The 13,655-nt window shown below is 47.8% G+C and overlaps 1 protein-coding gene across 3 annotated transcripts in view; it reads left to right on the top strand.

Moving 5' to 3' along the window:
• The window catches only part of PABPC1L (poly(A) binding protein, cytoplasmic 1-like), a 29,766-nt gene that overhangs the window by 14,851 nt on the left and 1,260 nt on the right, over positions 1-13,655 (top strand). The window contains exons 8-12 of one of the 3 annotated variants that reach the window (XM_011997618.1): positions 5,974-6,240; positions 7,692-7,782; positions 8,417-8,530; positions 10,703-10,809; positions 12,238-12,331. In XM_011997618.1, coding sequence (XP_011853008.1) covers positions 5,974-6,240; positions 7,692-7,782; positions 8,417-8,530; positions 10,703-10,809; positions 12,238-12,331 — 673 coding nt within the window. Of the gene's footprint in view, positions 1-5,973; positions 6,269-7,691; positions 7,783-8,401; positions 8,531-10,702; positions 10,810-12,237; positions 12,332-13,655 lie in introns of those variants that run through there. The other 2 variants (XM_011997617.1, XM_011997619.1) reach the window with 2 other exon arrangements.

Raw genomic sequence — 13,655 nt, 5'->3', positions numbered from 1 at the left:
GTCCCAGTCACACAGCTAGACTTGGGGCTCACTGTAACCTTGGCATTTATTGAGTGCCTACTGTATGCCAGATTCCAGAAATTCACATCTTAGTATTTCCATTGACTTTTGTTGTCTGGCCTCTGCCAGTGACATCACACTCCTGGGCCTCCGTTTTCCCATCTGGAAAGTGAGAGGGCTGAACTTCGTCGTTCTTCGTTTGTTCTTGCCTATTTCTGGAGCACCAACTGTATGCCCAACCCTGTTAGGCCCCTGAGATGTGGCAACTGGCCCATCTACTCAGCAGCTCTGTGAGTTTAGCAGATGTCGTCTCATAGATAAGGACACTGGGCTCAGTGGATGGCTTTCGACCCTGGCTTCTCATTACAACCCCCTGGGCAATTCTTAAATATATACACCTGAGTCAGGCATGGACTGTGGCTCCCTGGGGTGTAGGGCCCGGGCTTTTTTTGTTTGTTTTTTAAAGCTCCCAGAGGCCGGGCGCGGTAGCTCACGCCTGTAATCCCAGCACTTTGGGAGGCCAAAGTGGGTGAATCACGAGGTCAGGAGATCGAGACCATCCTAACACGGTGAAACCCCATCTCAACTAAAAATACAAAAAATTAGCTGGGCATGGTGGCAGGCGCCTGTTGGTCCAGCTACTCCGGAGGCTGAGGCGGGAGAATGGCGTGAACCCGGGAGGTGGAGCTTGCAGTGAGCTGAGATGGCGCCACTGCACTCCAGCCTGGGCGACAGAGCTAGACTCCATCTCAAAAAAAAAAAAAAAAGGAAAAAAAAAAAAAGCGCCCAGATGGTTTTAAGATGATCTAGTGTTTATTCATTCTGTACTATACTTAAATACCTGTTGTTTTACCAGGCTCTGTGGGAAACAGGAACAAATCAGATGTGATCCTTGCTTTCGAGTAGCTTTTGAGTAGCTTATAGTCCGGTGAGGAAGTCAGCCCATCACTAACTCAAATGGATTGTAAGATGGGGACAGTATGGGAGGCAGAGCTACAGGAGTTCAGTGGAACAGGAGGGAGGGCTGCCTGGAAGGAGGGGCAGTAGCAGCAGTGTTTGACTTGGCTATGAGGAGGTAGGGAGCTGGAGTAGGAATGAGGAATTTTCCAAAGAGATCTGTGTGAGTGACAGGATGGGGGGACCCGCCTGAGTGATGTGATGCTTGGGTTCTGAGGAAGTGGTCTAGAAGTTCTCTTTTGGCTATTGAGTCCAATTATAAACATTCTTCAGGGAGCCTTGTGTTTGGAGCAAAAAAGGTTGTCTTTTAGGTTAACATCCTTTTGAAAAATGTGAGAGAAGGCTATGGCACATGTAAATTAGGCATCAGTAAATTTGATTACACATCATAAAAATCTATAGGTCCTCTTTCCCAGCAAATGCATACACATTTGATGTAGTAACATGGTTGAAAGATGGAATTTTAAAGTTAATCAGATTTAAATGTAAACCCCAGTCCTACCATTACCTAGCTGTAGAATCTGAGGCAAATGGCTTTGCTTTTTGGACCTTGTTTACTCACCTATAAAGTGGGAGCAACATTGCTCACCTCTCCAGGTGTCCTGAGAACTACTAAAGAGGCTGCATGTAGAGCATCTGCATTCGATAAGTAGTGAAATAGTGACTGTTGTAATTAGTCATCATACACCTTACATACAGCGTCCGGAGATGGACCTTCTTGAGGACTCCTGGAACAAAGGAAATGTGTAAATTTGGATTGCTTAGAGTTAAGGCACACCTGGGGTGACCATCTTTTTAACAAGACAAATTGTATGAAATGGGGATTATATATATATATCTTTTTTTTGTGTATGTGATGGAGTCTAGCTCTGTCACCCAGGCTGGAGTGCAGTGGTGCAATCTCGGCTCACTACAACCTCTGCCTCCCGGGTTCAAGTGATTATTCTGCCTCAGCCTCCCGAGTAGCTGGGATTACAGGCGCCTTCCACCAAGCCCAGCTAATTTTTGTATCTTTAGTAGAGATGGGGTTTCACTGTGTTGGCCAGGCTGGTCTCAAACTCCTGATCTTGTGATCCGCCCGCCTCAGCCTCCCAAAGTGCTGGGATTACAAGCATGAGCCACCACGCCCAGCCTATATATATATCTTATACAATTTTTATTTTTATTTTTCGAGACGGAGTTTCCTTCTTGTTGCCCGGGCTGTAGTGCAATGGCACGATCTTGGCTCACTGCAACTTCTGCCTCCCAGGTTCAAGCAATTCTCCTGCCTCAGCCTTCTAAGTAGCTGAGATTACAGGCACCCATCACCAAGCCCTACTAATTTTTATATTTTTAGTAGAGATGAGGTTTCACCATGTTGGCCAGGCTGGTCTTGAACTCCTGACCTCAGGTGATCTGCCCGCCTTGGCCTCCCAAAGTGCTGAGATTATAGGCGTGAGCCACCGCACCTGGCCCATCTTATACACTTTTATATATTTTGGTTTATTATTATTTTTATGAGAGACAGGTTCTTATTATTTGCCCAGGCTGGAGTGCTGTGGTGTGATCATGGCATGCTGCAGCCTCAACCTCCTGGGCTCAAGTGATCCTCCCACCTGAGCCTCCCAAGTAGCTGGGACCACAGGCATGTGCCACCATGCCCAACTGATTTTTAAAAAATTTATTTTGGTAGAGATGGGGTCTTGCTATGTTGCCCAGGCTTGTCTTGAACTCCTGGGCTCAAGCAGTCCTCCTACCTCAGCCTCCCAAAGTGCTGGGATTACAGGCATGAGCCACTGCATCTGCCCTATATTGTTTTATATAAAAATAATTATGAAAATTAAAGGAATTAATGGATATAAATACTTATACCACTATCAAGTTCATGGTAAGCTCTGAATAAGTGTTAGCTTTGCTAAATTTTATCATTATTAACTAACGACTGCCAGAAGTTCTTAAATATATATATATACACACATACACATTTATACACACACACACACTATATATATATATACACACACACACACACATATGTATATTTGAGATGGAGTTTTGCTCTTGTTGCCCAGCCTGGAGTGCAATGGTGCAATCTTGGCTCACTGTAACCTTCGCCTCCTGGGTTCAAGTGATTCTCCTGTTTCAGCCTCCTGAGTAGCTGGGATTACAGGCACCCGCCACCATGCCCAGCTAATTTTTTTGTATTTGTAGTAGGGACAGAGGTTTCACTATTTTGGCCAGGCTGGTCTCAAACTCTTGACCTCAGGTGATCCACCCGCCTCAGCCTCCCAAAGTGCTGGGATTACAGGCGTGAGCCGCACCCGGCCCTTTGGCTGTCTGATGAAGCCTGTGGACCCCTTCTAAGAATAATTTTTAAAAACTTTTTTGAGACAGAGTCTCACTCTATCGCCCGGGCTGGAATGCAGTGGTGCCATCACAGCTCACTGCAGCCTCCAACTCCTGGCCTCAAGTGATCTCCTGTCCCAGTCTCCCAAGTAGCTGAGACTATAGGAGCACCACTATGCCTGGCTAATTATTTTTTGTATTGCCCAGGATGATCTCAAACCCCTGGGCTCAAGCAATTCTTCCACCTCAGCTTCCCAAAAATAGGCATGAGCCACCAAATCTGGCCCTAAGAATATTTTTAAATGCATAAAATAAGATTCTTAGGCTTACAAAAAAAATTATATTGAAAAAATATAATAGATTACTAAAGTGAGAGCAGTATGTGCTTCTTTTATTATTATTATTTTTATTTTTTTGTGACGAAATCCTGCTCTGTCACCTAGACTGGAGTGCAGTGGCATGATCTCGGCTCACTACAACCTCTGCCTCCCAGGTTCAAGAACCCGGGTTCTGCCTCAACCTCCTGGGTAGCTGAGATTACAGGCACCCGCCACCATAACCAGATGATTTTTGTATATTTTTAGTAGAGATAGGATTTCACCATGTTGGCCAGGCTGGTCTCGAACTCCTGACCTCAGGCGATCTGCCCACCTCGGTCTCCCAAAGTGCTGGGATTACAGGCATAAGCCATTGCGCTCAGCCAAGATTAGCAATAATTAATGTGCTATGAAAATATTTTCTTTTTCTTCATGGCAAATTCATGGCTAATACTGCCAGGACTTTTTTGTTGTTGCCCATATTCATAATAGAAGGGAATGCTAATGTGAAAATATGTCACTTTTTCCCCAGTCCAGGTTCACAGACCCCCTAAATTATATCCATGACCTCCCTGAGGGGGATCCATGGACTCTCAGGTTAAGACCCCTACACTGAAGGGTCGCAGAGTACAGTTTGAAAATTACTGATTAAGAGCATGGGCTCTCCAGCAGTTCAAGCCCAGCCTGGGCAACAGGATGAGACCTCATGTTTACAAAAAATGAACAAAATTAGGCATGGTGGGGCATGCCTGCAGTCCCAGCTACTCGGGAGACTGAGGTGAGAGGATCACTTGAGCCTGGGAGGTCGAGGCTGCAGTTGAGATTGTACCACGGTACTGCAGCCTGAGTGACAGAGTGAGATCCTGACTCAAAGGCAAAAAAAGAAAAAAGAAAAAAAGAGGATTTAAAAAATAACTCTAGTCCTTATGGGATGTGTGAGCCAGGCCAGTGTTTTGACCCCAAAAAAGGTTAAAAACCCAGGGTCAGGTGTGGTGGCTCCTGCCTGTAATCCCTGCACCTTGGGAGACCTAGGCAGGAGGATCTCTTGAGACCAGCCTGGGCAACATAGTGATTGCCGATCTCTACAAACTTAAAAAAAATATTAGCTGGATGTGGTGGCGTGTACCTATAGCCCTAACTACTTGGGAGGCTAAGGCAGGAGGATCCCTGGAGCCCAGGAGTTTGAGGCTGCAGTGAGCTATGATCGTACCACTGTACTCCAGCCTGGATGACAGAGTGAGACCCCATCTCTTTAAAAAAAAAAAAAAAAAAAAAAGACAAACCCTAAATGCCATGTGGGTTGGGTCCTGGAAGAGAAAAAGAATATTAGGGGAAAAAAGAGTGAAATTCCAATGAAGTCTGGAGTTCAGTTAATAGCATTGTAGTTAATAGGAGCTAATGGTATAAAATAGTTAATAGCATTGCACCAGTGTTAATTTTGTAGTTCTGAAAAATGTACCATGTTCACATTGGGGGAAGCTGGGTGAAAGATAATACAGCAGGCCAGGCATGGTGGCTGACGCCTATAATCCCAGCACTTTTGGAGGCTGAGGCAGGCAGATCTCTTGAGGTCGAGAGTTTGAGACCAGCCTGGCCAACATGGTGAAACCTTCTTTCTACTAAAAATAAAAAATTAGCCAGGTGTGGTGGCACATGCCTGTAGTCCCATCTATCCAGGAGGTTAAGGCAGGAGAATTGCTTGAACCCGGGAGGCTGAGGTTGCAGTTAGCCGAGATTGCGCCGCTCCAATCCAGCCTGGGTGACAGAGTGAAACTATGTCTCAAAAAAAAAAAAAAAAAAAAAAAGATATACAGAAAGCCTCTGTACTGTTTTTGTAACTTTTTCTGTAAATCTAAAGTTACTCCAAAGTTAAAAGTTTATTTTAACAAAAAGGCTAAGAACCTCTTTCTCAAATTCCTAAAGAACTTGGCTTGGTACTTAGCAGAGGCAATAGAAGTTTACCAGAACAGTGTGTTGGGTTGAGTCCTGGCTAACGTACGAACCACTAGCTGAGTGACCCCAGAGAAATCACTCTTTTGAGTCTCTCTTATCCCGGCTGTAAAGTGGGAGCCGCGATGCCTCCCGCATCGGGAGATTGTATGTGTGAGGTGTGAAGGCATGTAAAGTATCTGGCATGCAGCAGGCCTCATAGATGGGGGTGCACGCTACATCCCTCAAACAGTTCAGTAAACCGGGTGCACATTACATCCCTCTATCACTGCTTAGTAAACAGGGGTGCATGCTACATCCCTCCATCACAGCTTTCTCTCGGGGCTGCTCATGCTGGGCTTGGCCCGTGGGGAGGAGGGAGGCAGCGCAGCCCCAGGAGCCTTCCTTCCCCACCCCAGCAGCTCTTGTCTTGTCTTGCTTTTAGGTGATGACAGAGGGTGGCCACAGCAAGGGGTTTGGCTTTGTGTGTTTTTCCTCCCCAGAAGAGGCGACAAAGGCTGTGACAGAGATGAACGGGCGCATCGTGGGCACCAAGCCACTCTACGTGGCACTGGCCCAGCGCAAAGAGGAGCGGAAGGCCATCTTGACCAACCAGTACATGCAACGCCTCTCCACCATGCGGACCCTGAGCAACCCCCTCCTGGGCTCCTTTCAGCAGCCCTCCAGCTACTTCCTGCCTGCCGTGCCCCAGGTGACGTCCTGCCCACAACTCCCACCGCAGCCTTCCCCAGCCTTCCCCCCTGCCCCAGCCAGGCAGAGCGTGAAGACTAGAGTTCTAGGGAAACGGAGGTTTCTAACTTGCTTCTGCTGAGGACTCACGAGGAAGTCTTTGTTTTCCTCTCTATAAAAGGGAGAGAGAGTGTTAGTCAAATGGCATTTCCCAGTGAGAGAAGCTCGTGAATGTTGTGCTGAAAAAGACTCTCAATGATCCAGCAAGTATGGGAAATGTTGCGTTCAGCAAAATAAACCTACATTTTTCTTTCTTTTTTTTTTTTGAGGCGGGATCTCCGTGTCACCCAGGCTGGAGAGCAATGGCGTGATCATGGCTCACTGCAGCCTTGAATTTCTGGGCTTGAGTGATCCTCCCACTTTAGCCTCCTGAGTAGCTGGGACTACAAGTGCATGCCACCATGCCCAGCTGATTTTTTGTTTATTTTAAAGAAAGGGGTCTCGCCATGTTGCCCAGGCTGGTCTCAAACTCCTGGGCTCAAGCAATCCTCCTTCCTTGGCCTCCCAAAGTGCTGGCATTACAGGAGTGAGCCACTGTGCTCCGCCCTACATTTTTAAAAAAATTAAATTAATTTTTTTTTTTTTTTTTGAGACAGAGTCTTGCTCTGTTGCCCAGAATGGAGTACAGTGACAACATCTTGGCTCGCTGCACACTCTGCCTCCTGGGTTTAAGTGATTCTTGTGCCTCAGCCTCCCAGGTAGCTGGAATTACAGGTGCGTGCCACCACACGAGGCTAATGTTTTGTGTTTTTAGTAGAGACAGGGTTTCACCATGTTGGCCAGGCTGGTCTTGAACTCCTGACCTCAAGTGATCTGCCCTCCTTGGCCTCCCAAAGTGCTGGGATTACAGGCATGAGCCACCATGACCTAAATTTCTTTACTGTCTATACTGTTCTACCCTAAGATGCCAATTTCTACTGAGACTCTCCAAAACAGGCACAGATTATCCAGCATTTCCCCAGCTTAGATGGTCATTTTTTGTGGGATGCCTGTTAACATCTCCCCTGGATGTTAATGTTCTGAGGAGCATGGTTTGGGAAAGGACCTCATGGGACTTAGAGGAAGTAGAAAGATGTCACCCATTAAAGGCCACCAGGGTGAGAACATTCCTCTCCTTTTAGCAGTTGCTTAAGCTGGCACAAGTTGGAGTAAGATGTCACCCTTTTTATCCAGGTCATTGGGCTAGCTGACAAGGAGCCAAGATTGAAATCTAAGATCTTTGCCCTGGAGGATTCAGGGCTAATGGACATCCTGAGATGAGAGGAAGGAACTTTCATTTCAGCCTTGTGGGTCTTGACTCACCAGTCCCTGCAGGAGCCAGTGGAGTTCCTGCCATGGTGTCCCTGAAGAGCTGTAGCTTCTCACCTACCCTGCTGCCAAGTCCCTCAGTCTGGATCTTCTTTTCCCATGCAGCCTCCAGCCCAGGCTGCATACTATGGCTGTGGCCCGGTGACACCCACCCAGCCTGCTCCCAGGTGGACGTCCCAGCCACCTAGACCTTCCTGTGAGTGACCCAGCCCCTTCCACTCTGACTGGCCTATTGGTGTGGGCCCCATGAGGCAGTCATAACACAGGGATGAAACCTGGCTCTGCCACTTTCCAGGGTGGGTGACTTCACTTCTCTGAGCCTCAGTTTCCTCTTCTGAGCATGGGCCTGAATGAGATGTGTGTAAAGTACCAAGCACAGTGGTGAGCCAATGAAAGACACACAGCTAGCCACCAGCAGTCATCGCCAAAGACGCCTCCGATTTGTGACTCTGAAAATTCTTGCAAAGCTGAGAAGATGAAACTCCTGTGGCTATATTATTGACCAAAGGCCCTCTTCTATAAGAGTGAAATGCACACTCACTTGAAACTGTCTTGGAGACTAAGGTGTGCGATCATGGTGCTTATGCAGTTTGGGGCTCTGGGTAGACACGAGCTGGATTTGAAATTGTAGATTCCTACACTCCCCCTTTCTGGAGTTCTGGGTCTAAGTGAATTGACTCCTATTTCTGTTATGAATGTTGTAGTTTCCCTTCCCATTCTCTTGGTGGCCCTGGAAGCCTCTAGGCACTGTGTGCCACCCTGATTATTCCCACCATTCCATCCAACTTTTCTCTCTGTGGTGTCTGCACCACAAGCTGCCTACCCTCCAGGTGCCTCAATGGTCCGGCCACCAGTCATGCCTCGTCGCCCCCCAGCCCACATCAGCAGTGTCAGGCAGGCCTCCACCCAGGTGCCACGCATGGTGCCTCATACCCAGAGAGTAGGTGAGTGTGGGTAGGGCCAAGGGGAATGGGGGTGGGGCAAAGTTGGCACCAGGAGTCAGGACCAGCCTCCATGGTGACCTTGCCATACGCCCTCTCGGTGAACAAGGCCAACTTTGGAGACTGTAGCGTGGTAGTTAGCTTGGCCTCCAGTTCCTGGAACCAGCTGACTCAGGCCTCTGCTGACTACTACAGCCGATCACCTAATCTGTAAAATGGGGACAAAAATAGTACCCCCGGCCGGGCGCAGTGGCTCAAGCCTGTAATCCCAGCACTTTGGGAGGCCGAGACAGGTGGATCACGAGGTCAGGAGATCAAGACCATCCTGGCTAACATGGTGAAACCCCCTCTCTACTAAAAAATACAAAAAACTAGCCGGGCGAGGTGGTGGGCGCCTGTAGTCCCAGCTACTCGGGAGGCTGAGGCAGGAGAATGGCGTAAACCTGGGAGGCGGAGCTTGCAGTGAGCTGAGATCTGGCCACTGCACTCCAGCCTGGGCAACAGAGCGAGACTCCGTCTCAAAAAAAAAAATAAAAAACTAAAAAAATAAAAAAAATAGTACCCCCATTTTATTGTAGAGAATTTAAATTTTTTTTTTTTTTTTTTTTTTTTGAGGCAGAGTTTCATTCTTGTTGCCCAGGCTGGAGTGCAATGGCATGATCTCTGCTCACTGCAACCTTCGCCTCCCAGATTTAAGTGATTCTCCTGCCTCAGCCTCCCAAGTAGCTGGGATTGTAGGCATGCACCACCATGCCTGGGTAATTTTGTGTTTTTAGTAGAAACGGGGTTTCTCCATGTTGGTCAGGTTGGTCTTGAACTCCCGATCTCAGGGGATTCGCCTGCCTCGGACTCCCAAAGTGCTGAGATTACAGGCATGAGCCACCATGCCCAGCCTTAATTTTTTTTTTTTTGTAAGATCAAATCTCGTTCTATTGCCCAGGCTGGAGTGTAATGGTGTGATCTCGGCTCACTGCAACCTCTGCCTCCCGGGTTCTAAGCAATTCTCCTGCCTCAGCCTCCCAAGTAGCTGGGATTACAGGCACGTACCACCGTACCTGGCTAATTTTTGTATTTTTAGTAGAGACAGGGTTTCACCATGTTGGCCAGGCTGGTCTCAAACTCCTGACCTCAGGTGATCCACTGGCCTCCACCTCCCAAAGTGCTGGGATTACAGGCATGAGCCACCATGTCCGGCTTGTTGTTGAGGATCAATGAGATCATGCATGCAAGGGCTTAGCGCTGGGCCTAAAGCCTGGTAAGTATTGCAGTGACTATAAACAAGGGTGTAGATTTTGGCTGTTCAGCAAGCGCGTCTGTTCTTTCATTCTGCAGATGTTCTCACATCCACTCTGTGCTGGGGCCCCAAGCTCAGCACTGGAGGTTCTGCGTGAACGAGGCATACTCAATCCCTGGCCTTAGGTTGCTGCCAGGCCCTGACACCCCTGCTTATTCCTTTTTATTGTGGTAAATACATATAACAAAATTTACCACTTAACTATTTTTCAGTGTACAGATCAATGGCATTAAGTATATTCACACTTAATGTGTATTTTTATATATAAAAATTGTATAAGATATATATATAGACTGGGCATGGTGGCTCACGCCTGTAATCCCAGCACTTTGAGAGGTCGAGGTGGGTGGGTCATGAGGTCAGGAGTTCGAGACCAGCCTGACCAACATGGGGAAACCCTGCTTCTACTAAAAATGCAAAACTTAGCCAGATGTGGTAGCATGTGCTTGTTATCCCAGCTACTTGGTAGGCTGAGACAAGAGGATTGAACCCAGGAGGTGGAGGTTGCAGTGAGCTGAGATCACACTACTGCACTATAGCCTGGGTGACAGAGCAAGACTCTGTCTCAGAAAAAAAGAAAAGAAAAGAAAAGAAAATATTTGTACAAATAGCTCTTTGAAACCCTGCTTTCAATTCTTTTGGGTATATACCCAGAGGTGAAATTGCTGGATGATATGGTAATTCTGTTTAACTCTTTGAGGAAGCCCTATACTGTTTTTCTGTAGTGGCTACATCATTTTACATTCCTACCAACAGTGCACAGTGTTCTAATTTCTTTACATTCTTGTCAACGCTTGTTATTTTCTGTTTTGGTTTTGTTTTGTTTCGTTTTTGGATAGCAGCTGTTTGAACTCTGTTTTTTTTTTTAATTTTTTTTGCAGCCAACATTGGTACTCAGACCACAGGACCCGGTGGGGTAGGATGCTGTACACCAGGCCGGCCTCTCCTGCCGTACAAATGTTCCTCAGCAGCACATAGCACCTATCGGGTAAGGCCAGCCCAGCTGCCTGCTCTTAGCCTGGGCTCCTACCCGCCTGGCTCAGAACCTTAGCTAAGGCGTTGGGCCATGGCTTTTTTTCTTTCCTTGGCTTGTAAAGTTTCGTTTATTAATGTGTACAATCAGTAAGAGATCACCCTTACTGCGAGAAGGGGAAAGAGGGCCAGCATCCTGTTTTATTTACAATCTGTTTTGCCTCGGTTATTACCAAAATTAATTTGGATGTCCTTAGTGTTTGTCATGAACACCAAGGAAAGGTATTCTAAGAATATGGTGATTATTGAAGGGATGTACTTAATCTTCAAAACAGAATCTATCTACTCTAATCAAAGACTATATATTTATCTACCTGCCCTAAGAAAGGTCTAAATTTCAGCATTATCATATCCTGTGTAGAATTTCAATGTGTCTAGTTTGAACTACTTCTTGGAAAATGAATGAGAAGGGCCTTTTTTTTTTTTTTTTTTTGACAGCACCCAGGTTAGAGTGCAGTGGTGTGATTATAGCTCACTGCAGCCTCAAGCTCCTAGGCTCAAGTGATCCTCCCACTTCAGCCTCCACGTACAGGCGTATGACACCAGGCCTGGCTAATTTTGTGTATTTTTTGTAGAGACAGGGGTCTCATTATGTTGCCACCGTTGATCTCAAACTCCTGGCCTCAAGCGATCCTCCCACTTTGGCTTTCCAAAGTTCTAGGATTATAAGTGTGAGCCACCACACCCAGCCAAAAATGTGTTAAAATTACGAAGATGTGAAAGGGTGAGAAGTGTGCTGGGGACATGTCCATAAAGCTACTTGATAAAAAGTGCTTTATTTGGCACAAAGTTATTAGTAACACAGGGCTTTCATTTATCAACGTTTGTCAGGGACCTTTATAAGTTCATAGCACTACCAGAAATGTCTAAGCTAGCGGCATGACTTCGTCTTCTAATCCGCTTTGCCCTTGCTGGGGACTCTGCACCCTACCTGATCATCCAGACCTTGCCCACTGTTTCCCTCCTCCAGTGCCTCCCTGGCCTTCTGTTCACTTGCCAGGGTAAGTGGGTTTTTTTCTTCGTTTTTTTTTTTTTTGAGACGGGGTCTCGCTCTGTCGCCCAAGCTGGAGTGCAGTGGCGCGATCTCGGCTCACTGCAAGCTCCACCTCCCAGGTTCAAGCCATTCTCCTGCCTCAGCCTGCCGAGTAGCTGGGACCACAGGTGCATGCCACCACGCCCGGCTAAGTTTTTGTGTTTTTAGTAGAGTTGGGGTTTCACCGTGTTAGCCAGGATGGTCTCGATCTCCTGACCTTGTGATCTGCCTGGCTCGGCCTCCCAAAGTGCTGGGATTACAGGTGTGAGCCACCACGACCGGCCCAGGGTAAGTGTTTTGAGGGCATGCCTATCCATGGTGATTAAGGGATGTGTCCCTGGCACCATGCAGATCCAGGAGCCGGCTGTGCACGTCCCGGGACAGGAGCCCCTGACCGCATCCATGCTGGCTGCGGCACCCCTGCATGAGCAAAAACAGATGATTGGTGAGTGGCTGGTTCTCCTACTCTGGAGCAAGAAGAGGAAGGCTATGAGCTGGCTAGCCTGCTGGGAAACACCCTGAGTGGCGGTCCAACGTGAGGTCAAAGTCCAGTGTTGTCACTGCGCCCCCCACTAGTGGGTGACCGTGGCCAAGCTACCTCTGTTCTTCAGGCACCTATTCTCTTGTCTTAAAACCCTGGTCAGACTAGATGGTCCTGAGGTCCAGAACTTCCAGCGCTGCTATCCTGTGACTTTGAGGTTGGGAGACACTCCAGATGTAGGCAGATCAGGGGACAGAAGGGAGGAGTAGGGGTATGGTCTTGGATTTCTACTGAGAAATGGCCTGTAGGTGGGGGTTAAAGTTCGTCACCCCTTTCCTGAATGGGAGGAAGCTGCTGTTCACGTTTCCTAGTGCTCAATGCAGGCAGGTGGGGCATTGGTGCATTTGGTAAATACGTGATGTTCCCTGTAGATTCTGGATTCCTTGTGCAATTCATCTCCACCCCAGTGTCCATGGCAGGCCCTGATAAAAATGTCACTAAGTGAACACAAGCTTGTTCCTAGTTGGCAGGTTCTTTACTGCATGGCCACCAAGACCTCCAGACCCTTCACTGAACGCCCCCATTACCACCGCCCCATTGTTTCTTCAGCTTACTTAGCGTTTTGCCACATTACCCCCTTCCCCTCACCCTGAATTTTTTTTTTTTTTTTTGGAGTCTGGCTCTGTCACCCAGGCTGGAGTACAGTGGCACGATCTCAGCTCACTGCAACCTCTGCCTCCCAAGTTCAAGTGATTCTCCTGCCTCAGCCTCCCGAGTAGCTGGGATTACAGGCACGTGCCACCATACCTAGATAATTTTTGTATTTTTAGTAGAGATGGGGTTTCACCATGTTGTCCAGGCTGGTCTCGAACTCTTGACCTCAGGTGATCCGCCCGCCTCGGCCTCCCAAAGTACTGTGATTACAGGTGTGAGCCACTGTGCCTGGCCTTACCCGGAAAACTTTTAAATGAACTTAATGGAAGTAGAAGGCTTTGTTACTAGTTCTCTGTAAACATCTTCACTTTCTTCATGGGAAGACCCCTTCCGCCCTTTCTGCCTTAATTAAGAGGCACCCCATCCTTGCCGGGCCCTGCACACGGCTGAGACAGGCTGACCGCCAATACCAGGCCCTGTCATTAGAAGTACCTGATGTTAGATCAGGTGTTAAATGTCACAGCCTGGAAGGAGCAGTTCTGGGAGAAGAACCCAGATGTCCTCAGTGCTCCACTCCATACCAGCCCTGGGATGCTGGGATGTGAGCCAGGCAGGTGCACAAGCCATTAGAGGG

Source organism: Mandrillus leucophaeus, unplaced genomic scaffold (genome assembly GCF_000951045.1).
Source record: "Mandrillus leucophaeus isolate KB7577 unplaced genomic scaffold, Mleu.le_1.0 Scaffold544, whole genome shotgun sequence".
Classification (NCBI taxonomy): domain Eukaryota; kingdom Metazoa; phylum Chordata; class Mammalia; order Primates; family Cercopithecidae; genus Mandrillus; species Mandrillus leucophaeus.
Note: the sequence above shows the minus strand (reverse complement) of the source record. Positions and strands in the feature narration are given on the sequence as shown.